This window comes from Sordaria macrospora, chromosome 7, assembly GCF_033870435.1.
Source record: "Sordaria macrospora chromosome 7, complete sequence".
NCBI classification, from domain to species: Eukaryota; Fungi; Ascomycota; class Sordariomycetes; order Sordariales; family Sordariaceae; genus Sordaria; species Sordaria macrospora.
In genome coordinates, this window is record NC_089377.1 from 2658186 (window position 1) to 2685091 (window position 26906).

Sequence of the window (26906 nt, forward strand, 5' to 3'; positions counted from 1 at the left end):
TCGCGCGATTGCATCTATGACGGTCTGATCCGTTGATGAACGTATGCCTCTATTCTCGTTCTTGTCGTCCAGAGCAAATCCGAAGTCCCCTACTTACAGTAGGAAGATGCATCGCTTGTTAATCGAAAACGGTGAAATGCAACAACATGACAGCCGCCATCATGTCAGGAACCTCACCGGCTTCCTTTCATCATCACTGAAGTCGGTGACGCAGATGGTAGCCGTCGCGGTCAATGGCCGATGCCGGATGCTTCTTGTTTTCGCATACTCGGCAGAAGTTCGAGTCTGGAATCCATGCCCAGCATCTCAACCTGCAGACCCAGGGAAGTCGAGACCATTCCGCAGTGCAACCAACTTGCATCCTTCCGCACTTGGGGTATGACATGTCCTACCATAATTCGTGCAAGCAGAGGTCCGGATACCTGAAGGAGTGCCGCGTAGACCGCCTCACCGCTTGAAAGGTTCATCGGTAACCTTGATGAAGGCATTCCGAAAACGATGATAAGCCTAGAAGAGCTTGACATGATAACAGCCGTATCATTGCCATCAACTCGTCAGGAATGCTACCTGATTATCGATGCCCGACCAGTTTGGCCTTTTTCCTATCCCAAACGGTTCCTTTTTCTCCTTGGAGCCGCACGGCTGAATCCCTTCAGCCAACTATGCGGTTGTTGACTTTCCCGCTTTAACAATTGTTTGCGCGCCGTGTCTGCACTGAATTAGAAACATCGCATGTCGTTGATTTACGTTCAGCCGCAACGTCGCCACAGGCTTTGAGTGTCGTGCAGCCCATCGTCAGATCCAACCAGTCGGGAACCCGGGGTGGATTGAAAGATCGTGAAACATGGCACACCCGTAGTACCCCTTTCCCGCCAATGCCATGCGCCCCTAATACTTCACGATGGCTTCACCGGTGGTCGCCACTTGTTGGACCCCTGGGGAGGAGCCGCCCAGTCTAGTCTAACGACCACTGCCACCACATGGAGCGCTCGGGCCACCGCTTTCAAGTTCCCTTTTTCTCGCTTCACGATGCTTAGCGCAAATTGGATGGGATGGCTCACGATCCTGCTTGTTTGTCGCTCTCGCGCTTGCATGATGGGCATGGGGTGCAGGAGAAGGCGATCACAAATGCTAGGTTTAGTGGCAGCCATCAGTACCGTCGTGGCCCGTGTCGTTTCGTGTCGTTTTGTCTTCGTCTCTCCAGGTCGGACCCCAGAGGGAGGGGGGAGGGGGTCCAAACACGTCAAAAAGGGCTAAGTTCCCGCCCGGTTCGGGGTTCACGATGATTTTCTTTGTGGGTTAGGTGCCATTTTCCCGTCACGTCACGATACCTGTCCACTTCTTCTCCCGGCTCGGCTCCTCCACCCTCCTCCACTCACACGGACCTTGCACGGAGTTCACGATGATTTGCTCACTGCTTGCCCCCGATCCCCCGTTCCCCCGGTCGGACCCTGAAAAGGGCAAATGTCAAAGGGCGGTTCGGCTGGTCCCGCCGCCACGGGTGCCCAGCTCAACAACGTGGGTCCTGAGAAAAAGAGAGGAAGGGCATGAAGTGGGTTTTTGCGCAGAACGCGCAGAATGATGGTGTTGCACCTTACGGTAGGGCTGAGAGGCCCGCAAACACACGAACGGCAAACACGGTGAGCGGTGAACCCCTCGGTGAACGGGTGAACGAGACTGGATTGACATAGTCACATTCAATTCAATTCGTTTCAATCACCACCCCAAATAACCATCTTTTGAACCGTTGCTCTCTTTTGGCTCCAAAACGTGTTCCTCCTCTTCTATTCCATCTGCATTACCAATTTCAAACACCCCATCCGAAGACCATACCACACCTCAACACCAAAGCCAAAAAGTAGTCTAACATAAAATAAAATCAACCCCAACGTCACGAACCTGGCATCGGCTCTACCATGTATGTATATAAGTGTATCGATGTGAATGAAGGTCGTTTTCTTGCCATGACGCATTCATATTTATATGTACAAAAATACACAACCGTCTCTGTTGCTTAGCATTATTGCGTACACCCCATTTCCCGCCAACATCCCTCCCTCCCTTACCTTGCGGCAACCCATGCCATGCCCTCAACTCACACTGCACGGCTTCTTCTTCTTCGCTCAAGCATCATAACTTCAACGTACTACTTTGGTAAATTATTCCCGCCTTCATCATCACTAATAAATTTGGTTCCGACTTCCCTACACCGGCAAAGTATACTCGGTCGAATGAGTTTCCAAGAACTAGGTCCTCCCCGTCTGGTCGCCTTCACCTTTGACCGTTCTGCATCACCCACAAGAGATCCAATACGTTTATCATCGTGATTTCGGAATGGCATTATCCAGCAAAACGAACCTAATAATGAAAATAGAGCGCTTGAATCTAAATGATTACCATACAACGAATGACCTCTACAGTAGGCTACAATGTAATTGTTGGTCAATCTTAGTTCTCTAATGCTGCTACAATCATGGTCCATCCGTCTGAAAACACCCCCTATCAATGAATGAGAATCCCAAGGACAAAAACAACCATGAAAACCTGGTATGTAGAACCGACAACTAATGATAGACTGGAATAATGCACATCATCACCGCCGCCGCCGCCGTTTTCTCATGTCTTTCTCCATGATACATTAACCGGGCGAGTTCCAAAGCCACAGGAGCGTGCCAGCTTCTACTCAACCGGCTCCAGCAGCTTGAACAAGCTAGTGATGTACGGCGCCAACAGCCTGTTCTCGCAGAATACCTCCCAGAGCCTCGGCATCACAGGCCGGAACAGCCTTTCGTTCCATCCTGCGTCCGCCGACACCACCAGTCCAGGGTATGATGGTACTGTTGATACCACCACCAACGCTCCCTCCTCCTCCTCCTCCTCCTTAGCCTCATCATTATCATCCTCCTCCTGTCCATCACCCAACCGCTTGCGACTCTGCTTCCTCAACCGCTCCTCGGCATCGGTCTTAACGACGTTCCTGGCGATATTCCTCAGAATCAGCACCGCACTTAGCGGGATCCCCGCCGCCTGCGGCGGCACGTTCGGGTTTCTCTCATCCCGTACGCTGGCCGTCTCTTCAAACGTCAATGAGATGGTGCTGGCCGGCTTGATCACGCGCGTCTTGGATCTCTTAGGCGAAGGCGCTACCTGAACAGGACCGCCGCCGGGAGTGGTCATACCACTAGCAGGACCACCGGGGAACGGCTCTGTCGCGCCGCCGGGTCCGCCAGCCGCAGGAGTAGGGGGTGGTTGAAGCGCTGGATAAAGCGCGTTGTGACGAGCTTCCTCAGCCTTGAGGTGGGTCTTGATGTGCATCATCAACTGCATCAAGTTGAGCTTGGTGGGCGTCGGGTACCTGCGGCAGCTGTCCCAGTGGCAGGAGTAGGTGCCTTCTTTGTTGGAGAACTTGTTGTCGGTGCCGGGGGCTTCGCCGAGGTGTTGCGTGAGAATGTGGTTCCACATCGACTCGGTGGTTAGGTGCCAGGCGCCGCACACCATATGTTGGTGCTGTTGTTGTTGTTGCTGCTGCTCGTCGCTGGTGGGCTGCCGTGTCCACTGACAGCCCAGGTAGCCACGGTTTTCGGGACTGATGGGGAAAGCACGAGGCCGGATTCCCCTTATGATGAACCGGCTCTGGACCTCTCCAGTAGGCCCCTGTTCACGGAATACTTGCGCACCAGCGGTATGGTACACGGAACTGATGTTTCTGATGAACTCGGCTGCGTTTATCATGCTTCGTCCAGTGCGTTTTAGTGGCTCGAGGAACGCCGCGTTGTAGGCTTGCCAGATAGCTATCTGGGTCACCTGCGCATCGGGATCTTCCTCGAATGTGCATCGCACCCACTGATGTGTGCGCTCTGGTTCTTCCATGGTTAACAGCCGCTCGAGAAGGTCAGGAGGAATCGACACGACCTGCTCGGAAGGCGGGTCATACACGATCCGAGCCTCGCTTACTACGATATCCTTGTGGTAGCGCTTAGCACCGTGGGACAACAACCGGACCAGGTGGATGACTAGGTGCTCCACGTTCGTACCCTTGATCAGCGTATCCAAATTGGGGACAACAGCAGTATACTGGTATAAGAAGTCGAGGCAGGCATCAACCAGCTCGTCGTCGTTGAGCAGAAGCCAGTCCATAAGATTCTGTAGGACAGAGACCGGGACATCGTGAAGCTTGTTAGTTTCCGTGGCGTGGTTCATCGAGATACGACCAATAGCTCGCAAAGCGGTGAGAATCGTGCCGCGATCGTTAGACTTAAGCTGGCCAAGCAGGGTTTGATACAAGGGATCGTCGGATTCCAGCACCAAGTTGGGTGTAATTTGTTCGGCGATGTCCAGCGCAAAATGCTTGAGCTCCACGGTGAGATCCATGTCGGGGAGGTGAAGAAGAATGCATAATAGGTCTTTAATCGGTGCGTAATCCGCCATGAACCAAGCGTTGTCCGGCAGCATGACCATATTCCGAATGGTCAGGACGGCTTCGGTGACGAGTGTCATGTGGTCGGTGAACTCTGAAGGCTGGAAGTTGTCTTGTACATCCTTGGGCTTGAGCTGTGCGATGCGCTCTAGGATATCAAGGGTACCGTTGATACCATCGAGCTCACCAATGTCGCCGTCGTCGGCATCGGGGTCGTTTGATATGATCCATTCAACGTTGTAGAATAAGCTGCCAACGCCCAGAGCAAACTCGGTCAAGCCTTCGGCCAATCCACTAAATTGTGCAAACTTGTACTTGTCACCGCGCTCGAACGAAATCTTGACCAAGTGGTTGAGTCCAAAGGCCTGCTCAGCACGGATCCCGGATCGGAGAGCTAGGAGACAGCGCTCGTAAATATTCGGGCCATCGAGGCTACCTATAATTGGTGAGCATATGCGATCAAGGGAGCGGTCGCGACAAGACTTACCTGGAGGGAGGGCGGCGCGTACCAGTGCCGAAGTACTGGACGTGCCAGGTTGCCTCAGAAGGCGCCGCCTCTTGTTGAATAACTCGGGATTGCTCGTAGGCGTATCGACGATACGCAGCTGCAGCGGCTGCAAAGGCGGAGGTTGGAAACTCTGCACCAGGTGGTGACTGTGGTCGGGACCTGGGTTGTACATAACTGACGCGCTTCCTCGGTTTTGGTGGGCGTGAGGCGGGCCGTGGGAGGGTATGGGGGTACTAGAATGAGATTGCGAATGCGACGGGGGTTGTTGGCTGTTTTGTGAGTTGGAGTTGGAGGAAGGATTGGCTGCGGGTTGTTGTTGCGCAGAACCGGCATGTCGTGTTTGCCGCGTTGAGTTTGTGTCTGGATGGAAAATCACCCTCGGTGCAGGCGCTTCTCTGAGACCCCGGGACGCGCGAGCCGAGTTGGGAGTGTCAACAGTACTCCGCTCCCTACTCGGAGTGCCGTCGTCACCGGAATCTTCCTTGTCGCCTTTCAAGCTCCTGGCGGTAAAGTTCTCAAGGGTTCTAGTTAAGAGCGAGCCTCCTTTTGCAGTAGTAAACTCGAGAATCTCGGGTGGAGGGGGTTCCTTATTGTGGACCGTCTTGATCTCGTAGGCGGCCAAGTTCTTGTAGAATATTTGTTTCAACGTATAAGCATCGGCAGGCGCATTGTGCCTCATGAGACCCAGACCCTCGCACATTTTCCGCCACATGAGCTTTTCGTCCGAGACCTTATCGTATCCGCCATGTTCGACAATGTGCTTGAATAGCTTGAGCAGGTCGACTGTCAGGTTGCCCATCTTGGGTTCGGGGTCGAAGTTGGTGCCGCGCTTCTCGTGGAAGGCACGCAGTTCTTCGATAAACTTTTCATATTCGGGCGTACGGTCGACAGTATGCTCGGGCATGAGTTGAGGTTTCGGAGGAGCCATTCCGGCGGATCGAGCCGCAGTACGGCTCCCACTGACGGTTTCGAGGGAGAGCTAGGAAAGGCTTCGTTTGCGATTACGACTGATGGGAATGGGCACCAATTGGAGTTTGTGTCTAACTGTTGCTGGTCGAATGTAACGTAATGATGTCCTGGTATTGGAATTTGTGGCTGTAATGCAGATGCCGGTGTCTCTAGTAAATGTTGGGATCGAATTCGAATGTCTAAAATTGTCGCGATGACCCGGGGAATGCGACGCGAGGCTGGTCTGCCACTTGCGAACTTTCCACTTCTGAAATCGCGGAGTGATTGACGGCATGGCGTCGGTTTTTTCCCACTGTCACAGAGAGCTAAAGGTCATTCCCTGCAGCGCACTGGCCAATGTCGTTCAGCGGCCAAGACACATGTGCCCCGCCGCGCTTGACGCACATCGCGCTCGGGCCACAGTGGCAGGTCTGCTCTAGCGGAAGCTCCATCTGCTTGGCCTCCAAGGTTCTCACTGGCACCTTAACAACATCTGTATATTCCGAAGTCGCTTCCAAGAGCTCCTCCCACATGGGCCGATGACACTCGTACAGAACACAATGAATCTTGAAGAAGATGTCGCATTTTTCTCCCGGAGTTAACCCATCCTCATTCTTAGATGCCATGGCTTTATTAAAAATATTACGGGCCTGTTTTGCGAAAGTGTACCTCTGGGACAAACTGAAACCGAGCTTGTAGACCGAATCATCATGGGAAGGAACAACCCCAGGTTTGCTGGTAGTCACCGCCCAAGAGCACCTTCCGTTGCGACATGTATCCCTCCATGATGAAGCGGAGACCAAGGTCTTTCGACTCTCGAGCAGTGCTCCTTCCCGCCTCTTTTCAATTCTCTTTCTCTTCCAAACCTCGACGCAGGAGGAGGGCAGTTCGTAGTGCCTTCTCTCCGTCGTCTTTGCTTCTCTCGACCATCGTCCAGTCTTTTCTTTTTTTTGATTCTCTCCACGGCTGTGCCTAGCAGTTGGAATTGGACTGTAGTTACGCAGACCTCGAGCCGCTCCCATCCCGGCATGTTGTCGCCTTGGCTGCTACCAGAACTGTAGGAATCCAGATGGCGTCCTCGAAGAGCACGAAGCCGAAAAAGCAAACAGCGGTAACCATCAGTCCGATTTTGCGCCGGTTTGAGCTTGAAGATGTCTTCATCAATCAGCGCCACAACAATTTCAAAGATCCACAACTAGTCCTCAAAAGCCACCTCGATCGATCGCGTGGGCTGCCCTACAATGCTGGGGTAAACTCTCAGATGCCCATCTGGCACCACCAGCTGATGATACATGTCAAGGACAAAGCAGATGAGCTGGTTAGTCTTCTCACCCATTTTCTCCCGTCATGAAGTGTTGCTCTAAGCCTGGTATCATAGGTGAAATTGGATCTGGAAGACTTTTCCCCAGCTGCCAAAACCAGGGACCATCCTTCGCAGTGTACCGCCGCATGTTCGCCTTCTGAGCATGCCTTCATGTTTTGGTATCCTATAGGGCCAGAAAGGGTGAGTGATTGAAAACCATGACACGATGCACTCTGACACGGCTAACCACAGATGAACTTGAATGAGAGATAGGCGTCACTTTTGTTCTCGATGAAAAGCACTTCCGACTTTGAAGACGTTCTGAGAGAAATGAAGCGGTGGGAAGTGACCATGGCATCCAGCAGGCATGGCTTCGGCCACAGTTTCTGGATTAGGAGAGAGAAGCAGGGCCTTCCCCCCATTCCTCAAATCAATCCTCTGACTGTGACCAAGTCATCCAGCAGGCGACACCGAAAATACATCACCAACGCACATCCTGGCCTGCTTATGGACACCACCAATCCACACCAAATGCATTCAATGAGCAATGCAGAATTTTTGGCGACTACCCAGCCGATCCAGTACCTTAGTCAACCGTTTTACCTTCAGCAACCGCAACAAGCCTTGGTGCCCGGAAGCTTCCTGCAACGCTCACCAAGTACCGTTGCAGTTCCCGGCGTACTTGGAGAAGGTGTCTACAAAATCAGCAGAATGAAATCGAACCCCATCGCTCGGTCCAGAAGCCGGAGACTTCCATCTTTTCCTGTAGGAGAAGCAGCGCCCACCTACCAGGCACGACCAAGAATTGCTAGGCAGCCTTCGAGGCTGAGTTCAGGTGCCGCAGATTTCGATCGCGACTCCCCTGTCGAGCGACTGCAACCCAGGCCGGAGGTCAGCTTAGCAAAATTCACCAAACAGTATATGGCTGGCTTGACGAAAGCCACTCATCTATGGAACGAGCACCTCAGAAGGGGCAAAGAAGAGAGTGATTTGGTACTCGACCTTAGGGAGAAGATCAGAATCTGGATAAGACATGCGAGAGTGTGTAATCTAGACCTGAATGTGGTAGCCTCCGCCACTAGGAAGAGAATGAGAGGGCAGCCAGTCGGCACCGGTACGCTCCGCCGACTGTCCAAACCTGGAGTAGGGCCACGTTTTCCCCCAAGAGTGCCTTTCATCTCAGGAAGGCCTGTGACTCAAAGTACACCCCATCCGGTAGCGATACCTCCCTCTTCTGCAGAGACTTCCACTCTGGGTGCGCCTTCTCCAGTTTTCTTGAGCAGATCGACCGTCAACACATTTCACACAGATCTTGCCTCATCTTCGCTTACAGCAACCACTCAAAGCTTACCGGATCCTACAATGAGTCTGGGAGAGAGAGTATTTTCTGGTGGGTTTCCATGATCTTGTTGAGCACTCGGGCTGTCGGATGATCAGCTTTCCCTGCGTTGGGTCTTGCTATTTGGACGGGCTTCTGCGGCTAGATGGATCGCATCCTGTATAATAGGGTATCCTGAATGGGGTTTTGGCAGAGGAGAATATCGTTGTCTATGTGTTATGGTTACGTTTATGTAGGCAAACGGAGGGGAATATCTAAGAATACAATGATCTAAAACCAACATCCGACGGATCAGGCCAAGCCCTGATTGCCCACTCCCGTCATCATGAGGATTTGCTGCTCAATGCGAATCATGTTTGACATGCTGCCCTCCCGCCTGTCTTCCATCCCAACTCTTCATCTTGTCTGAGGCCCAAAGGACACATCCCACACCCCAGCTCCTGCATGGTATGTGTATTAATTCCCGCGCCATCCAAGATATGGCAGGTTTGGTAGAATGGCATAGTGGTCATGGTTGTCGGTATCCCCCCCTTCCCTTCCATTCTGCCCCCGGCTCCCGTGTACGCTGTGCGTTCAACCCAGCTGTAAGTCCATAGTACTTTTCCTCTTTCTTTTTTCTACCCGAATACAACTCATTTTCCCATGAGTAAACACTTGACGGCGATCTGATATTTCATCGCTATAAACATACCTACATCCCATCCAGATTACTAAAATCTCACCCCACTCCCACTCTTACTCCTTCTTATCAGCGGCCGTCTCATCCTCACTAAACGTCAAAGAAATGCTATTCACACAATGCCTCTCATCCGTCGGCGTGTTGAACCCTTCGCCCTTGAACACATGGCCGAGGTGCCCCCCGCAGTTGCTGCACACGATCTCGGTCCGGGTCATGCCGAACGCGCGGTCCTCGTGCCGCGTCACGGCGCCCGGGATGCTGTCGAAATAGGCCGGCCAGCCGCAGCCCGAGTTGAACTTGTGCGAGGCCTTGTACAGCGGCGCATGACAGCCGGCGCAGGTGTAGACGCCCGCCGAGGGGTAGTGCTTGTCGAACTTGCCGGTGCCGGCGGGTTCGGTGCCCTTTTCGCGGAGGATGCGAAATTGTTCTGGGATTTTTCGGGGTTAGTTATTTCCGTGATTTGATGTGCTTGATGATGATTTCGCTTGGATTAAGCTGCAATCACTTGAGAATACTCACGAGGGCTAAGAACCGCACGCCACTCATCAGCGGACTTTTGGACGGGGTAGTTCTCGGGCATTTTGTTGGAAGAGGATGAGGATGAGGATGAACCGAAGAAGCCGCTGAGAAAGGGAATCGTAGGCATAGAAGACTTTAGGAGGATGATATTTCTATTTGATAACAATGAGTGCTGCGGTATGCGGGGCCTCTGTGTGAAGGTGGACAAGGTGCGCAGGATGCGGAGGAAGTTGACGGCTTGGGGATAGTAACGCATGAAGGTCAACTGTTGTTGCTGGATTGTTGGAAAAATCCAAGTGTTTAGGTGTTTTTAGAGAATATGAGAATGCTTGATATTTACAATTGGAGTTGTCCTGTGAGGTCAGGAATTTAGGAATTACAAATCACATGCGAATGAGATCGAACCGATATGGATTTATCTGCAGCTTCTATGCATGTCTTGAGAAGTTGCCCCAGCGATGACGGGGTGTTGTTAGTGTCCTCTCGCTGTAAGTTGGGATCGGGAAGTCTTGCGTCAGAGACTCGATCCCGTCAAGGTATGGAAAACAAAGCGGCAGTTGATCTCTCTCATGGCTCGGCTGTGACCTCCGACATCCGATGGAAGGTATCGACTACTCCTACTCACTATACGATGAAAAAGCCTTATAAGAGATAACTGCCGATGCAGTAGACAGCCCTATATCCGCCTACCAAATCCGTCAAGTGTCCCCAACGCTGCAGTGCTGGTATATCACTGTAGAGAAGCTTGGGAAAGGATGAAGTATCTCGTTGATGTAAAAGAAGTACCATTTTATTATTCCAAGCCACAGGTGGCTTGCAGGTTGGTGTGCGATTAACACCCCAGGTTCGATCAAAGGGCGGTGTTGTCTAAACAGCGCCAGCTGACCCTTGTCGGGCCTTGATAGTGGCGGTCCCACCGTTGACGGGGCCTGGGCGCATTGCAGTGGAGGACAACTCCTGAGTCTCTGCATTGATATGTCCGAGCCAGCCATTCCTTTCTGTAGGTCGTTGTTTAAACTCGCACAACCAACAGCTCACTGAATCCGACTATTTCAAAGACTAGACAGCAACCCGTCCTCCAAATCCCAACCGGTCCCGATTCCCTTTTCTGTCCAAACCCTTTGGCCAAAGCAACTGTCGACTGCCTATACATCGCCATGTCTCGACGCCCACCGAACCCCGCTGCCGAACGGGCAGCAAAGAACCAGAACACCATCAAGTCGCTCCTGAAACTCGAGGCCAACAAGGTGTGCGCTGACTGCAAGCGCAACAAGCGTAAGTCTCTCCTGGGAAATCCAACAACGTCAACGTACAACCTCTAGGTGTTTAGCACCAGACCGCTTTACTAAGAATATGCATACACACAGATCCACGATGGGCCAGCTGGAACCTCGGCGTCTTTATCTGCATTCGCTGCTCGGGCATTCACCGTGGAATGGGTACACATATCAGCCGTGTCAAGTCCGTTGATCTCGATGCTTGGACCGACGAGCAGCTACAGAGCGTCTTGAACTGGGGAAATGCCCGCGCCAACAAGTACTGGGAGGCCAAGCTTGCTCAGGGCCATGTTCCCTCCGAATCGAAAATCGAGAACTTTATTCGCACTAAATACGAGCTAAAGAGATGGGTAATGGATGGCCCGATGCCCGATCCCTCGACACTGGACGCTGAGGGCGACGATGACGTCCCTCTGAGCGTGGTGAAGGAGAAGCAGACTCTGGAGAGAAACGGATCTCTTCGTAGCCAGTCCAGCACTCCGACTGCGACCTCACGATCTGTCCCCGCCCCTATTCAGGCCCCGGCCCCCGTACCCGACCTCATAGGTGCCGACCCGATTCCGGTTAGAGCCAGCACTACCGGACCAACAGCCTCGAAGGTCCCTCCAAAGGCCGAGCCTGCCCCGGCCAAGGCTACGACTTCGAATGCTTCGCTTTTGGGACTGGATTTCTTCGGCACGGAACCTGCAGCGCCCCCAAGGCCCGCTAGTACGACGGGTACTTCAGGTGGTGCAAGCCAGTCGCGTCCTGATTTGAAGCAGTCCATCCTTTCTCTTTATGCCAGCGCACCTCGCCCACAGCAGCAAGCCGCGCCCTCACACTCTCACTCCGGGTCTTTTGGTGGACTGAGCGGCATGTCCTCCCCGAATATGTCCCAGACCCAGAATGCTTTTGGTGGGCTTAATGATGCTTTCAGCAGCCTCAGTTTCAACAGCCAACCAGCCGTTAGCCCCAAGCCCGCTCAAAACGATGCCTTCGCCAGTCTCGGTAGCTTTGGATCTCCCCGACCCTCGTCTCAGACTAGCAACAATGCCTTCTCCGGCCTAAGCGGCGGCAGCTTCTTTGATTCTAAACCCGCCACATCCTCCCACCAGCCTAAGACATCTATCAGCAGCCCACTGGGCTTCTCCTCAACTCCTTCTGCGCCACCCTCTAAGCCCGCTCCAACTTCCTCCGCCCTCAGTGACTTGTTCGACTTCTCTATGCCAGCCACCACCACTACCGTTCCTCCCCCGGCCGCTGCCCCAAAGCCTTCATCTGACTTCAGCTCCGCATTCAACCTTTCCAAGCCCGCCGCTACCACTTCCGCCCCTGCGGCCGCTACGTCAACAACACAAAACCCTCTTGCCTCTATTTCGACCTCTAATGCCTGGTCAGATGCAGGCGTGTGGGGTTCCAACGAGTGGGCCTCCGCCCCTGAGCCCCCTAAGCCTGTGGCTCCCCAGCCGCCGAAGCCAGCACCTGTCACCTCTATCCCTCTTTCCAACGATTTCGGATGGGGTAGCAGCACCACCACTGCCTCCACTACCGGCGGCTCCTTTGCAAGCCAACCTATTGTTCCCAGTGCTTCGGGCGGTTTTGCGCCTGCACCCAAGGTGGCCGCGGATGAGGAGTTTGGGGGCTGGATGAGCAGCACCACTACACCGGCTGCAACCAGCGGAAGCAAGCCAGCCACCGGGTTTGGCGGTAGTGACGATCTGTTCTCAAACGTTTGGCAATAGAAGGCCTAGACCGGTATCTCAACAGGATATCCCGTCTGGGGTTCAGGGGTAACCGGGTGTAGGGGATAGGGGTCTTTGTTTTTGTTGTGAGACGCCCCTGTCCTCACGCCTGATGCACACCCTACAAATACATGATTAAATAGGAAGGGGATGCTTTCAACTAGCAGTGGGCCTTAATTATGCTGGTGGGAGTCTGATCTTTCCGAAAAAGCTAGACAAATGATGGTACATGCAAAGACAAATTGGGGGATAGGTGGACCACGCATAGTCATATTTACACATTAGCAAGTCATGTTCTGTTTTAGTATAATTACGTTCTAGACAACAGGTGGTTGTTCGTTGGTAGGGCAAAAGTAATGAGCTTTCACGCAAGGATCTCCCCCCTATCGTGTAAGATGCGTGTCGGATTCTGAATTCCAAATGCAGCATAGGACTGAGAGATAACGATTTCTGGTTCATGTGTACGAACAACATTGTAAAGTGCCTGAAACCGGTCCCCAAGTTAAATCCAATGATACCCAACCGTTAACGCCATTGCTATGCCTTGGAATCTACCCGCCTATTGTCGAGATAAGTGGAAAACATTAAGCCCAGTCCTCAAACCAAGAAGTCGCACCTCACTGACCGACACCGCGTCGGTCCTGCGTAACCTCCAACCTCCGTTACCCCTCCTCTTCGCGATGCCGAAGCGAGTCTGCTGGAAATTGCGAGTGCAAACCACCATGACCCAAGCCCAACAAGCCATCCGGGCATCGTTTTCCCGTCCCATCCAGGATCCGCACGCATGCGCTCATCAACGCATCCCACTTGTCATCATTTGAATCGTTCCGCCCTCTCCATCTTTTCTTCCGTGTTTGACCGAATCACCCGACACAGAACATCCCTCTTTTGCTTCCGTTTCCAGGTATGTAGTCGGGATTCAGCCGATGCTGCAGCGAGGTAGTCACCTCACACGTCGTAACTTTCCCCAAAAGGCAATCATTTAACCCAGGAAAATCCGGTAAAGATAGTAAATAACCAAAAAGGCTCCGATAAGAATGCCCGAGAGCTTGAGGATGGCCACCTTGTTTCCCGACGCGGCCATGCGGCCTAGGCGGGTGGCAGAACCTTTGAGTTGAGAGCCCATGGAGGAGAAGGTATCGGTCTGTTGTTTGTTAGTAAGGAGCGTTAGTTGGTCATTTTTGTGCTGAGTAAAAGGAAACGGAACCGTACCGTTTGGTCAATGACTTCGTGGTTGCGCGCTTGGTCGTAAATGTCGATGGTCACGCCTCGCAGGGCCGAGACCTTGGAGGCTAGCTCATCGAGGCGCGCATTGTTTTGGCGCTCGCGTTCGTAGGTTGCGGACATTTTTGGTGATGGAAAATTGGGTTTGTGCTGCGGGTGTGGCTCTGGTTATTATTTGTTGTGGCTCGCTCAGCGGCCGTGTTTGGAGGTTCAGTCGTCGCAGTTGAGTGTTATTAGGGACTCGGTATTATGGCGGGATTTCGTATATGATAGGTCTAACGCCGTGTTGTGTCACACGCGCGTGTGTAGAGTTCGGTGTCTCGCAGTGTCTGTTGTCGTGATGAAGCCGTGGTGTTGAGGTTGGTGTTGTTGCCGGGTGCTATGGAGATAATCGAAAGGGGGTTGCAGCAGGTTCCAGACGCACACAAAGGACACCGGGATCATGCATCCATCATGATGGGGAAACGGGGGCGGGTCGGCTTGTTGATGTATACACCAGCCACACCTACGGCCCCTCACAATCGCGAATGATGTCAGTTTCTATGTTTCACGTGTGGCTGCGCGTAAAGCACTTGCATGGCCAATGCGGGGTCCTTTTCTTTAGGTGGAGCCTGCTGGAGTCTTCCATTGCTCGTGGTCCACCGTACCCGACTTTTGGTGTGGTCCTAGCCCGTCGGTGTCAACGACGAACAGCCGCTGGACAAGGGGTTTTCAATGCAGGACAGGAGCAACTGCACTGCCCAGCGCTTGCCCAGTGCATCATGGATGCCTTTTTTGCGAGGGTCCAGCGCTGCAATTCTCACATGACGCGCGGCACGAGCTCCCGCTTCTCCATTTCCAGGTACTTCCACCTGTCTGCCAATACTTATGTTTAACTTTGCTCACGATAGCTCAATCTGTGAAAGGGCAAAGAACGAACTTGCCGTCAAACAATTACCCTTGAAAAATCCATCTTTCCGAAAGAAGATCATCCATTACGGACAAAAGTGACCCCAAGGATCTCCCCAGCTTCGTGACAAACCGCTGGTGTGGGGACGCCCAGGTACCAACCTCGCATTTACACCACTGAATTCCAGTCTCCCAAGGATTTCGACTGGGCTGACCTGCTTACTTGCTTGCCTGCCAGTCTGCCTGCAGAGCATTGATCGGCCAGTGTTTCCCGAGAACTGACTCTGACGAACTCCCTCTCTTTCTTCCTAATACTTTGCTATCGCTTTCGCATCCCACCACTTCTCACCACACCCACTCTACACGCCCTCGCACTTCAAGACCCGCGCCAGTCTGCTATAGGGATTCCCGTTTCGACATACCAATATGGGTATCAACAACCCTCTTCCGTCGTCTCTTTCGTGTAAGTTTGTGTCCCGGAGTTTCCGTGATGTTCAGAGCCTGACCCCGCAACCCTGTCCCTTTTGCTTTGCCAAATCCGACAACTGACACGTCTATAAACAGCGGAATGCAAGAAATGCGGCAAGATTCTCGCCTCGTTCATCGAGCCTAAACAAGCCTTTGGTCCCGACAAGGTGATACCGCCATCTGTGCTCGCGAACGCCAAGGTACGAAACAGCACCCTGGAACCTCGATAAAAGCTACCAGGTGGTTAACATTGTCTTAGGGTCTTGCTATCCTCACAGTCATCAAGGCTGGTTTCCTCGGTTCTGCCCGTTTCGGTAGCGGTCTGGTAGTCGCCCGCCTCCCCGACGGTAGCTGGTCTGCACCCACCGCCATTGCGACGGGTGGTGCCGGCTTCGGCGGTCAGATCGGTTTCGAGCTTACAGACTTCGTCTTCATTCTCAACGATGCGAGCGCCGTAAAAACCTTCGCCCAGGCTGGATCACTTACACTTGGTGGTAATGTTTCGGTCGCCGCGGGGCCTATCGGTAGAAATGCCGAGGCCGCTGGAGCCGCCTCGCTGAGAAGCGTAGCTGGCATCTTCAGTTACTCCAAGACCAAGGGCTTGTTTGCGGGTGTCTCTCTCGAAGGTTCTATGATAATAGAGCGGAAGGACGCCAATGCGAAGCTCTATGGTCGTCCGGTTTCCGCCAAGGAGCTCCTTTCGGGAGCCGAGCGCCCCCCGCCGCAGGCCGCTCCTCTTCTCAGCATTCTTAACTCACGGACCTTTGCTGGCATGTCCTCTGGGTCCTTCGACGACCGGATGTATAACGATCAGCCCGTCTACGACAACACCCATGACAGCGTGGTATGGGGAAACAGGACAGGAAATGCCTACGGCGAGGGCCAGACCCGCGATGTCGGTCATGGTGCATCGGGAGGAGGACAAGCACATGATGAGTTTGGCCGACCTAAGCGCGCTTCCACGTGGCAGGATGATGTGTACGACCAGCAGCCTCGAGGCTTCTCGAATAACAGATCATCGGTACAATACGATACTAATGGAAGTGCATTTGGCGGCGGCTACGGGGCGGCAGCGGCTCAGCAGGGGGCCGCCGACAAGAAGGTTGGTCCGGGGCGTCCGGCTGCGCCTAAGCCGAACTACGCGAGCAAACAAGCCTTGATGAAGAAGAACGAGGCCGTTGCTCTTTACACATTTAATGCGGACCAACCTGGAGATTTGGGTTTCCAAAAGGGCGAGATTATCACCATTCTCAAGAAAACCGATAGCGATAACGACTGGTGGTAAGTACACATCCTGGCATATTGATGGCATGCATAGTACTAACGTGCTCCATAGGACTGGCATGATTGGCACAAGGCACGGCACATTCCCGAGCAACTACGTAAAGATGATCGAGTAAGGAGAAGAAGTGGATATACCCAAGCAGAGAGGCTGCGACAGACGACCTACGATGAGTCCTCGGGGAATCAGCCTGAACTTTTGAACACATCCGCGTGCGGAAGCACATGAAGAGAACCACAACACAAGCCACATGAGCGGATACCCTATTTGGTAAAACCAGGGCTGCTACGTTGATTGGCCCTTACGACTTTCTTGAGCTATCTTTGATTCGTTTCTTATCTCGGCGTTCCCTTTTCTAACGACCACATGCATGGAATTGGTTTACTTTCTTGTCTCTGCGTTTCTACATCTCTTTTGGGCGTTTTTTTTTTTTTTTTGGAACTTTCATGAAGACGGAGGCTCAGCAATGTAGTGAAGTCCCTGTGGTTGAGAACCATTTGGATTCAGCGGAAGGGAGAAGGCCGATATTGAGTCGAGCCAGACTTTACGGCAGCACTTGGTTGGAAAGCAAGCAGGAAGACGTTGGACCTGACTGAACTCTAATGAAAAATAATTAACCAACATTGTTACTGAAATATCTCCATCTTGACGGTAGGCTCGCATGAGGAATACCGTAAAATCCTGGGTACTTGCTTCTTGCACTATCTATGCGTCCCAATCTCTCTGTGTTGGGGTATCTTAGCTGGCAACAAAGAGTGTTAGTAGCACTATTATCAGCATAAATTGTAAAAGCGAAAAAGAGACGTAGCTCGGCAGTCCAATAATCAAGACTCAAAGTGTACTAAGGATACGGAGAAGAGCATAGGTTGTATACAAACTGCAATATAAGCTACATATATATACCGGTGAGTAAGGGGGGCCAGACTATTTCTGTTGTATGACCTCGATGAAAGGCACCATCACCATGTGTCGCTTTTCGTTGCCCTCATGCAGATCACCTATAGCACGAAGATCTGTTCCAGGGAATAACGCCTTTCAAATAGCAAGGGTGCGTAGTGTTCGTAGATGGCATTCACTAAAGAAATCATGTGCCACGGCATATGACGGGCATAATAATGCCGTAGTCGTGCGACCCCAGGAAGAGCCAGGCTCGCGAGCGGGCTATACTACCATGGTCAGATCACAGAGGATGACAATACTACTATGACTTGAGCCCTGGAGGTGATCGCGATGATGCATGGGAAAAGGCTAGACTACCGGTCTTTGGTTCTGAGATCTGGGTTACCTTCATGTGTGATGTGTTTTTACATATTTTCGATTTTATTTTCGCGAGGGTCTATTTTGTGATATTTGTGATATATATCCTGCCTCCGAGCATGAGACAACCCGATATACATCGTTGTTATGAAGTAGGCGTGCCTCAGAATGTGTCTACCTACAATTAATCACATGCTCCAGCTTTTCGTCCGGGTTGGTGCGGTAAGTTGTTGTGTGGTATGGTTCGCGATATAATGATCTTACCACATGTCCACTGAAAGGTCGAATCTGTTCGACCAACCGACCAACCGACCAACCTTGATATGCGGCGCTTAGATAATGGAGCGAGCTTCCTGCGTTGTTTTACTGAGATGGGGATAATATTTCACTTGACGAGTTTGACGCAAGTGGTGGAGGCTGAGCAGTCACATATATTGTTGATCTTATACCGACGGTCAAAATGACATGCTCACCACCATGCCGCGGTCATGAATCATCACCATCACGCACCCGTCACGATGAAGGAATAAAGCAGATAAAACCGATAGGTTACTCTTCTTATTGCTCACCTCGCTCTAATTCTGGTAGGCTTCGTACCCAGTTTCCTTTTCTTCAAAAACCTTCTCTTCCCTTGCAACCAACCCTCCATAGCTTTCTATACGCAGTCAGGTTTGCCACTTTTCAAGTTCAGACCCTTTGCTAATCACTCGATTGATAAGCAAGCGGACGAAAAAAGAGGGGTTCGTAATCCAACCAAGCTTCAAATAAGGTAATCTCACTCGTCATAAATCGTATTCCATCACATTCTCCAAGTCAAAAGTGAATTTCACATCACGTATATCAGAAAGCATCACCTCCTTCGAGCCTGCGATATCGCACGCCAAGCCATTACCGGGTATGTGTGGGCGTGTGTGTGTGTGTGTTAGTAGGATGGTGGGCTTCTGGAACACTTCCATGCATAACAGCTGGGTTGGTTTTGTCCTGTAACGTGTAGTGTACACGTATGTACGTCAAAGTAAGGGCCAGGACGGGACGGAAATAACACCGGCTCTTTGGATCATCACTTCTCTTGAGTGGGTGGGTGTCGAGGTTGGTTTTGTTGTTCCGTTCACGCGAATCACAAACATGTGATGAGACGGGCCAATAGGAGGTTCAAAGGCCTGCACATGTTTCTACACTAGACAGTTTCCGGCTGCCGAACGGGTGATTCCGATTTTGGGAGACAGAATACAAAAATACGTACTTGCTGTAATGTAGACAGAATTAAGGAAGGACCCAAGTGGCTGGCTGGCTCAAGCTCGTCCTTGGTCGTTGTTTCGTTGTTGAAAGACACGCCGGTTTCACATGCTTCAATGAATGGTAAAGATTGGACTCGGGCTTGCAACCAAAGAGAAGGTGGGTCCGACCCCCGCCGCGGTAACGGGTACGTTCCGGTAATGGTCTTGGACCATGGTCCGTCGGTAGTCGAACGTTACGTTTGTGCCGTGAGCGGCTTTATACCAGAAACTTTGCACGTGCAAACATCGGTGTTGTTTAAACTCCGGCCACCGGGAGTTGAGTGACTGGAATGCCGGTTCTCATGACAAAGTTGGAAGAGTCGGCCGATGATGCATGGAGGTGTCAAGAGTACACACCAGAGAGTACCTAAAAGCTCGGTTCTCCGTTCAGAAATATCAATTGCAACGGTTAGGTGTCATGCTGCGTCTAGATCGCAGCGAGATCTGTGGACCGGTTACAGGAAGGGAGCTGCTCGATAAGCGACGGCAAAGAGATGCCACAGCAGGCCATTCAATAGACGCCGCAAACAGCCCGACACATTGACCGTGCTTGCGAATTCAACGAAGTGATTAGTTGATGGACTACCAGACAGTGAGATAGTGTACCCGAAGCATGCCAGTGGGACGGGATTGTAGTGCAATGCAGGGGCAAATGCCGTCAAAGAAGGGCCGAAGATGAACTTGCATGATGCCTCATGTAGTGTACGATACTGTTGGTGTTTGGTATGTACACCTGCAAGTAGTGGCAAGTTCTGCAAGTGTATTGTAGTATCGCCCGTGGTGTTCCGCAATCCTGGAACGTAGCCCGGGGCAGTTCGCCGGTGGCCCACTGAAGGGGCGTGGCTAATGCTTTTTTTCGATTGCGTCCATGCGGCCCCTTATAAGTTCAAGTTTTTTCTCGTAGGGCTGACGAGAACGGCAACGACGGGAGCATCAAAGGCTTAAGGCTCACACCCCGTAACTCCGCCGGGTCTATCCTCGGCGAGAGGCCATGGACCCAAAGGGCACCTACCTATGGCGTGATACCGTATTGGAGCTTATCAGAGCCTCTTCAAAAGAGTCCCGGGTGTGAGCGTGAATAGTAGGAGGGCGCCATCTGGCCTAAAAGTTCAGCTTCTGAGGGTTATCGCATATTCCCCACCTGCACAACGCAGGAGGCATCTCGCCCACATCTGGCGGTGTGTTTAGAAATTTCTGATCCAGGGCTCTTTTTGTGTTTGCTGCGGTATAATGACTCAAGCATCTGTATGGGACAGGACTCTGATATGGAGGTTTCAGTGGAGGAAAAGGGCCGGCTAGAGTGGATGATTGAAAAGAAAAAACTTGTTCGGGCCGCTCGTGTTTACGACGGATCTGGATCTTGGTTGGAATTCGCTTCCAGCTTTGCCTCGTCTTGGCTTTTGAAGGTTAACGCCCGGGAGATCGACAAGTGCGGCAGTGATAACTCCAGGGCCAATCGGCTCTGAGTCTCAAGGCCACCGATGGTCGGAAAATGTTATGTTGGTGCTGACTTCTGTTCTTGGAAGGAACAAGATCAAACAACCGTTGTCGGCTATCAATGGCTCCCTCCATTTGTCAATGAAAATGCTCGTTCCATGGTACCTACTAGACACTATGCTTACTTTCTTCGCCGCCGTGGGTTGAAGGAAGGGACGAACAGGCAACACCGGGGAGATCTGGTTCCTGTATCAAATGGAGCCCTGAAGCCTGGAAGCAATCTAGACTGCCCGTGGAGCAGCGGTTTCCTGGCTTCAGTGAGGCTCGCGTGGCTCGGCGTCAGTCGGCATCGTCTACCGCGTTTCGGACAAGGAGGGCCCGCCCCACCAGTCCACTTTGCGGCAATCGGGACTTCTCGTTGGACCGTCTCCGGCATCCGACGCCAGAGTTGCAGACGAACGGCTCGACCTTCATTCTGTGGATATTGCACATGTTGGGGACCTGCCATTTCATGCGTACCGGACAGGTCTGCTCGCTGTCTGATTTGCCGATGGAACCCCGTCGCAAAGCAAAAACGGCTGATGCCTCGACCTGCTTGACTGACACCTGCATCTGATGGGCTGATTCGAATTTCCGTCAATGGCGCCATGATCACCATTCTAGAGGTACCCAGATAGATCCGAGAGAGAGGTTCAATGCCGGGGAGAATTGAGGGAAAGAATCACCAACACATTCTCATACTAGCTGTAACAAACAGAGCTCAATGAGTTGGGCTTCTGGAACCCAACTGGCACTTCTTATCATCAACTTAGCTTGTGACCAACAGTTATCAAAACGGATCGAGATTCGCTTCGCCAACGTGTGATGGCAATGACAGACACCTTTGATTGGTCTCAGCGGCGTCGTTTGCCGGTGTCGTCGCTTGTTGTGGTGTCCATCCTACCCAGTTGGGAGAACTTTCGGTGTACCTCTCCCATGAGCCTATCCAGTATTCTACCTAGTGTACTACCGGCGTGGGGGGCATTTTTAGGTTTTCGTTTAGTCGTTCTAGAAGCTGACCAAGGTTCGTGAGTCCGCAGGACTCGGTAATCAGCGAGGCCGAGCTTTTGGCACCAATGTGCTGGTGGAATTTCGAGCGCTAACAATCATATAATATCATGGGATTATGTGAGCATTTGAGGGAAGAGTATGGAACATCTCGTATGTTCATGCGCAAAGAGGGATATACATAGTAGCTTTCGGTGTGTGAGACGTGGGAATAAGAAGGGACCGTCTTCCATGCTGCTGTTAGTGTCAAAGCTACAGCAGCTGGAGTTAACCCTACCGAGTAGCGACCTCTTGGCGCCCAGGTCCCGCAGCCTTTCTCTTTCGACCCTTCCCTCGCGATTTTCGACATTCCGTTTTTTCCCTGCAGGCGCAGGTACTCCTGGGTACTTCTACCTCAGCCCAGCAATGACCGGGTGCACGGAAAGCCCATCCATCCTGAATGACGCTATCGACATGCCCCCACCAATATCCCGATGCCATTCCGTCTCAGGGCAGTGGTCGATAGGTTTCAGTCTCATGTGTCTTTGTGGCCATGCCCATCACCAACTGTCTCAGTGACAGATGGCGCTAATCCATTGCGTCAATACCATCCCAACAAGCTCTCCGACTTGATAGACTTATCAAGCTCAAGTTGTAAATGGAACACCGCCCATAATCGGGTGGCAGGCTGGGATGCAGGTAGTGTATCATGTCCATATGTCGCTAGACAGATGGTGTGGATGGCAACCCACGCTGCTAGTGTACCATTGTTTTCGAAGTCGGTAGTATCTGCAGCCGGAGTACCTTTTCGACCTGGTCCTGATACATCTGACAACACAGAAGCGTAGCATCCTCCTAGTCACGCTCCTGAACGCAGTCGTCTCTCGTCCCGGTACATTGGTATACAACACAGTCACTTATACATAGTATGCAGTGGTAGAGGCAGAGGCACCATCTCTCCCTCATCGATATCTGAGGTTTTTGGTTGCTGCTTTCAGTCACCCGAGTGATCGCCTGTTCAGTGGCCGTTACGACCTTCCACGCAGTGGAGGATTGCGCCCATGCAGTGGTCGTGAGTGGGCGAGTCCAAGGTTGAGGAGGTAGGTCCGGATGGCTCCTCTTTAAACATGGAGCCTTCCTCTTTCACGGTCCCAGCCGAGGTGACCAAAGGGGACACTTCCCAACCTGGAACAGTCTGAAGAGTGGAGATATTATGGCAACGGAGAAGGTGAACATGAATGAGAACAGGGCATGCCATTCCCGCGATTCCGCCTATCCTCCAGACCCATCACGATCCCCATCTTATTGCCCATCGGCCTATGATTCTCTTCCGCCTTATCCACACTTGACTCGCCCTCCCATCCCTGTCCCTTTCTAGAGTCTGTTCTCTGCAAGAGTCTTTGGCCCGCCCTTCCTGGTACCTCGGCGGATCCATCACGTCTGCATCTTGTCATTATTTTTCCTCGAGTGTCTAACTCGTCATCCTTTCTTTTTACCTCCGTATCTTCTCGCTTGCCCATTTCTCTCGTTTGCTTGCCCTCTCTCCCATATCTATCCCTGACTATACCTACTCTCTCGACATTGCATAAAGCAACCTCTTTCTCTTTCCCAATACCATGCGCCGTTATCGCTCATAGCGTCGCCACTACGTCTGTTTACCTAATAGCCGCATACCACTACATCCCTACATCTCGCTTTCGAGCTTTGCCATTGATGCGAAAATAAACATATTTTTTGGCCATATCCACCGCCTTTCGCAATTGTCTCTCCGACAACACCAAACCCACACATCGCCAGGCCACACCCGTATCGCTGCACTCTCCACAAGCCGGCCATGCCGTTTACCAATCCCTTCACTTCGGTGACAGGGAAGCATGCCTACACCTACTTTGACATCCGGTATGCCTTGACGCCGCGGCCCGCCGTTTGCATTTTGACTTTGTGCCCAAGACGGCGGCTAACCAAAACCAACACAGACTCGAGAACGATTTCATCGTCTTCCGCGGCAATGAGCACGAATCTGCTGGCCAACTATTGCAAGGCACCGTCGTCCTATGTCTACCAGCGCCGCTGAAGATCGAGGACGTCCACTTAAGGCTGACAGGAACTCTGCGCATGAGGTAAGTACACAGAGTGGAGCCCAGAGTTCAAATGTCAGATGGAAGCTAACAGGTGCTGCCCAGCTGGAACGACCCTCGAGTTACCGCCGCCGGAATATCGAACCACAAGATCGACCGCACCACGACGATATACTCACACCGATGGAAACCCTTCGTCGGCATCGGCGCTGAAAATCAGTCCATCAGTAGCCCCAATGGCCTCATGACCAGGGGTGTTACGCTACCCGCCGGAAACTATGAATGGCCCTTTGAGCTGATGCTGCCGGGAGACATGACTGAGAGTGTCGAGGGTCTCCGCGAAGCGAGTCTCACCTACAAACTTAAGGCTACGGTAGCACGAGGCAAGCTGGCCTACGATCTCCACGCCTACAAACGTCTGCGCATCATCCGAACACTCGACCCGTCTACCCTAGAATTTCTTCACACCATGAGCGTGGAAAACATCTGGCCAAACAAGGTTGAGTACTCAATCATGATTCCCAAGAAGGCTGTTGTTTTTGGCAGCACGATTCCTCTGCAAACCAGGTTTACGCCTCTTTTGAAGGGCCTGGAGCTAGGAGAGATCACCATCAGACTGCTGGAGGTTCACGAGTTCATGATTCAGTCACATTCAGGTTACGGTATCCGCGAACACAAGAAGGAACGGGAAGTATCGGTCTGGAAAATCCCGATCGAGAGGGAGAAGCACTGGCAAGATGTCATCGAGGATACTGGACAGGAAGGATGGGTCATGAACACAGGGCTCGACTTGCCACGGACGCTAGGCAAATGTGTGCAGGATGTCAACGCTCACGGAATCAAGGTGCGCCACAAGTTGAAGGTGGTGCTCGCTCTGCACAACCCAGATGGGCATATTTCGGAACTTCGCGCAACCTTGCCTGTTTCGATCTTCATCTCCCCCAACATGCCATTGGATGAAGAGGGCAACCTGGTGAGGCAGATGCCTAATGGGACCACGCCTGGGGATGTGGTTGCCGCTCCTCCTCCAAGCTACGACGAACATACACTAGACCAGCTCTACGAAGATATGGAACCCACGGGCCTGCAGACGCCGGCTGGCATGGCGAGCCCGTTGTACGGCCACTCTCGCGCAGGATCGGTCGAGAATCTCGCAGCATTACTTCACAGCCATAGCACGGCGGTCCCCCCGGCAGCACTCACGTCTAGGTTGCAGAGTATGTCCCTGGAGCGTTCGAGCCGCAGCACCTCGTGGAATGATGGAGACTCGGAGGCTGCCACGCCAAATAATGGCCCCGTGGACAGCGTTCACAGTTCAGCTCTTCCGTCGGCACCCTTAACCCGGCAGAACAGCGACGACAATATCGTCGCCGAGACCATGTCAGGATGTCGTACGCCAGAGCACTCGGACTTTTCGGGCATAATGGAGCTCAGCAAGGTCCCGAGTTACCACACGGCGGTCAAGACACCAGTTCGGCCTATCATGTACCCCGAGGGCACAGTTCTGCCTGACTACGTGGCTGCGACAAGCGCTTCTGGGACAACCACTCCTGGGTCACCAGAACTTGGCCACTCCGAGGCTGGGGACGGCGCAAGCAAAGTGGAAGAACGCAACTTCGTTCCGGAACCGCCTCGGCGCAAATCAACGCGATCACGGCTCGCCTTCACACTCTCGCACATTCCACACATCCATCACTCACATTCCCACCACGGCCACTCCCATTCAGAGTCTGAAGATCGCAGACGGCACTCGTCAATGATGCAGGCCAATTGAGTAGAGGTTTGCCGGGGCATGTGTTTCTTTCGCGATCAGAACCCATGGTGATCTGGCTTGTTTGTGACTGGTCAATTAATAACGCATATTTGCACGGAGTTTAGGTTGGGATGGCGACAATTGGTTTCTTTTGGTTATTGGTTTTTTTCTTCGTTGGGCGCGTATGATTTGGGAAAAACAGCGGATTAGGAACGGCGGATGGATGGCGATAGAACTGGCTTATGCATGAACACACTTGTTGGCAGGTGAAAGATGGTTTGGCGGCGCCCGCACTTTACTACCATCTACATAGAATCTGATACCCCCTCCTCACAATGGACAATACCGAGTAACTTACTGTTAAACAATATATAAAAATAACATCTCTACTACATGTTGAGATGTTGTTACACAGTCAAATTCAAGGCCAGAAAATAATGCCATGTGATGCATGAGATGCGATGTAACGCAGTGCAACCTGACCATGTTGCGGCTTGCGACAAGACAACGGCAAGGCGCGCCGCTCGAATTGGACATGGAGGAGGACGGGTTCGGGTCACAACGTCCTTCATTAGGTTGTTTGACAAGAGTCTTGTTTGGACTATCCCGTCATACGTCATTTGAGACAGATTCGCATCGCCGCTGTCAAGGCCATGGTGGTATTCTTGACAATCGCGCTCATCTCTTTCCCATCCTCTCCTGCGTGGTTACCCCGGAAAGCACCAAAAACTTAATCGAAGATCTTTAGCTTTCGCACGTTGGAAAGGCGACTGCTGTATCAATGCTTATTATACAGAAAAAGAATACGATCATCATGAACAAAAAAAAAAGTGGGCAAGACATCAAGACTCTTCAACCCCGCCACATCCATTTCCACGGGAGAGAAGGGAGCAACGGGGGAGACAATGCAGTCCAGAACCGCAGTTCAGCTGGTTTGGGGAGTGCAGATGCCCCACGGCCAAGACATACGTCATACCATTTGTGATGATCCGCGCAGGGTTGAATCGACTTGTTCGGCTTCAGATTGAGCTTCTCTTTGGAAGCTGCCAATCATCGTGGAGAATCAGATCGTGTGCCAAAAGTGTCACAGTGTTCTCTTTTATTTATCACTGTACCGAACAATGCACATGGCCCATTTCAGCCTGTATCTCGCTGCACCGATGCTGCACTATCCCAAGAGGCGTTCCACTTATGCCGGCCGATTGGCCAATGGGCTGAGACGGTCACATCTCCAAGTCTCTCCAAGAGATCCACCTTGTGATCTGGATACTCCACCGCCCAGCTTGCTTGGGGGTTCAGTTCGTGAAGACGGGGGATTGAGGAACGTGAAGAGTGCGAGGTTGGGCCAAAAAGGTTCCCTCCGTAACAGGGTCTGGATGACTTCATCCACCTGTCTTCCCGCGCGCCGACTCAGCTGGTCACCCACTTGCGCAGGGTTGGGACGAACACCACAGGCTGTGAACCCAACCGCTTGGACTCGTTTTAAACCCATCCTTGCCCCTTTC

The 26906-nt window shown here is 52.3% G+C and overlaps 7 protein-coding genes across 7 annotated transcripts; 4 read left to right on the plus strand and 3 right to left on the minus strand.

Moving 5' to 3' along the window:
* Positions 1–1948: 1948 nt before the first annotated feature.
* On the minus strand, positions 1949–6163 carry SMAC4_06319 (uncharacterized protein). Its single transcript, XM_066090432.1, has 2 exons — positions 4905–6163; positions 1949–4853 (listed from the first exon to the last, which is right to left on the minus strand). Exons 1-2 carry the CDS (start codon positions 5851–5853, stop codon positions 2680–2682), a joined length of 3123 nt encoding a protein of 1040 aa, XP_065947796.1. The 5' UTR covers positions 5854–6163; the 3' UTR covers positions 1949–2679.
* A 709-nt stretch (positions 6164–6872) lies between these two features.
* Positions 6873–8980, plus strand: SMAC4_12838 (uncharacterized protein). The gene is made up of 3 exons (XM_066091100.1): positions 6873–7191; positions 7252–7377; positions 7450–8980. The coding sequence occupies exons 1-3, from the start codon at positions 6943–6945 to the stop codon at positions 8578–8580; spliced, it is 1506 nt and encodes a 501-aa protein (XP_065947797.1). The 5' UTR covers positions 6873–6942; the 3' UTR covers positions 8581–8980.
* Positions 8981–9040: 60 nt separating this feature from the next.
* Positions 9041–10069, minus strand: SMAC4_06318 (uncharacterized protein). The gene is made up of 2 exons (XM_003345869.2): positions 9714–10069; positions 9041–9621 (listed from the first exon to the last, which is right to left on the minus strand). Exons 1-2 carry the CDS (start codon positions 9967–9969, stop codon positions 9251–9253), a joined length of 627 nt encoding a protein of 208 aa, XP_003345917.1. The 5' UTR covers positions 9970–10069; the 3' UTR covers positions 9041–9250.
* Positions 10070–10641: 572 nt separating this feature from the next.
* SMAC4_06317 (uncharacterized protein) lies at positions 10642–13081 on the plus strand. Its single transcript, XM_003345868.2, has 2 exons — positions 10642–10988; positions 11081–13081. Exons 1-2 carry the CDS (start codon positions 10871–10873, stop codon positions 12709–12711), a joined length of 1749 nt encoding a protein of 582 aa, XP_003345916.1. The 5' UTR covers positions 10642–10870; the 3' UTR covers positions 12712–13081.
* A 47-nt stretch (positions 13082–13128) lies between these two features.
* Positions 13129–14362, minus strand: SMAC4_06316 (uncharacterized protein). Its single transcript, XM_003345867.2, has 2 exons — positions 13924–14362; positions 13129–13855 (listed from the first exon to the last, which is right to left on the minus strand). Exons 1-2 carry the CDS (start codon positions 14056–14058, stop codon positions 13694–13696), a joined length of 297 nt encoding a protein of 98 aa, XP_003345915.1. The 5' UTR covers positions 14059–14362; the 3' UTR covers positions 13129–13693.
* A 423-nt stretch (positions 14363–14785) lies between these two features.
* SMAC4_06315 (uncharacterized protein) lies at positions 14786–17573 on the plus strand. The gene is made up of 4 exons (XM_003345866.2): positions 14786–15286; positions 15388–15491; positions 15551–16572; positions 16628–17573. The coding sequence occupies exons 1-4, from the start codon at positions 15250–15252 to the stop codon at positions 16689–16691; spliced, it is 1227 nt and encodes a 408-aa protein (XP_003345914.1). The 5' UTR covers positions 14786–15249; the 3' UTR covers positions 16692–17573.
* A 4952-nt stretch (positions 17574–22525) lies between these two features.
* SMAC4_06314 (uncharacterized protein) lies at positions 22526–25833 on the plus strand. The gene is made up of 3 exons (XM_003345865.2): positions 22526–23469; positions 23547–23690; positions 23754–25833. The coding sequence occupies exons 1-3, from the start codon at positions 23405–23407 to the stop codon at positions 25420–25422; spliced, it is 1878 nt and encodes a 625-aa protein (XP_003345913.1). The 5' UTR covers positions 22526–23404; the 3' UTR covers positions 25423–25833.
* The last annotated feature ends 1073 nt before the right edge of the window (positions 25834–26906 follow it).

What these genes read in the sequence shown, in the direction of transcription:
- SMAC4_06316 (XM_003345867.2), bottom strand. Translation starts at nt 14,058, where the DNA reads ATGTCCGCAACCTACGAACGCGAGCGCCAAAACAATGCGCGCCTCGAT. An exon ending in ACGAAGTCATTGACCAAACG is followed by an intron (nt 13,856 to 13,923) that starts GTACGGTTCCGT and finishes AACAAACAACAG; the next exon opens with ACCGATACCTTCTCCTCCAT.
- SMAC4_06318 (XM_003345869.2), bottom strand. Translation starts at nt 9,969, where the DNA reads ATGCGTTACTATCCCCAAGCCGTCAACTTCCTCCGCATCCTGCGCACC. An exon ending in GCGTGCGGTTCTTAGCCCTC is followed by an intron (nt 9,622 to 9,713) that starts GTGAGTATTCTC and finishes GAAAAATCCCAG; the next exon opens with AACAATTTCGCATCCTCCGC.
- SMAC4_06319 (XM_066090432.1), bottom strand. Translation starts at nt 5,853, where the DNA reads ATGGCTCCTCCGAAACCTCAACTCATGCCCGAGCATACTGTCGACCGT. An exon ending in ACGCGCCGCCCTCCCTCCAG is followed by an intron (nt 4,854 to 4,904) that starts GTAAGTCTTGTC and finishes CACCAATTATAG; the next exon opens with GTAGCCTCGATGGCCCGAAT.
- SMAC4_12838 (XM_066091100.1), top strand. Translation starts at nt 6,943, where the DNA reads ATGGCGTCCTCGAAGAGCACGAAGCCGAAAAAGCAAACAGCGGTAACC. An exon ending in AGGACAAAGCAGATGAGCTG is followed by an intron (nt 7,192 to 7,251) that starts GTTAGTCTTCTC and finishes CTGGTATCATAG; the next exon opens with GTGAAATTGGATCTGGAAGA. An exon ending in ATCCTATAGGGCCAGAAAGG is followed by an intron (nt 7,378 to 7,449) that starts GTGAGTGATTGA and finishes AATGAGAGATAG; the next exon opens with GCGTCACTTTTGTTCTCGAT.
- SMAC4_06314 (XM_003345865.2), top strand. Translation starts at nt 23,405, where the DNA reads ATGCCGTTTACCAATCCCTTCACTTCGGTGACAGGGAAGCATGCCTAC. An exon ending in TACACCTACTTTGACATCCG is followed by an intron (nt 23,470 to 23,546) that starts GTATGCCTTGAC and finishes AAACCAACACAG; the next exon opens with ACTCGAGAACGATTTCATCG. An exon ending in ACAGGAACTCTGCGCATGAG is followed by an intron (nt 23,691 to 23,753) that starts GTAAGTACACAG and finishes GGTGCTGCCCAG; the next exon opens with CTGGAACGACCCTCGAGTTA.
- SMAC4_06317 (XM_003345868.2), top strand. Translation starts at nt 10,871, where the DNA reads ATGTCTCGACGCCCACCGAACCCCGCTGCCGAACGGGCAGCAAAGAAC. An exon ending in TGACTGCAAGCGCAACAAGC is followed by an intron (nt 10,989 to 11,080) that starts GTAAGTCTCTCC and finishes GCATACACACAG; the next exon opens with ATCCACGATGGGCCAGCTGG.
- SMAC4_06315 (XM_003345866.2), top strand. Translation starts at nt 15,250, where the DNA reads ATGGGTATCAACAACCCTCTTCCGTCGTCTCTTTCGT. An exon ending in TCTTCCGTCGTCTCTTTCGT is followed by an intron (nt 15,287 to 15,387) that starts GTAAGTTTGTGT and finishes GTCTATAAACAG; the next exon opens with CGGAATGCAAGAAATGCGGC. An exon ending in GATAGCGATAACGACTGGTG is followed by an intron (nt 16,573 to 16,627) that starts GTAAGTACACAT and finishes CGTGCTCCATAG; the next exon opens with GACTGGCATGATTGGCACAA.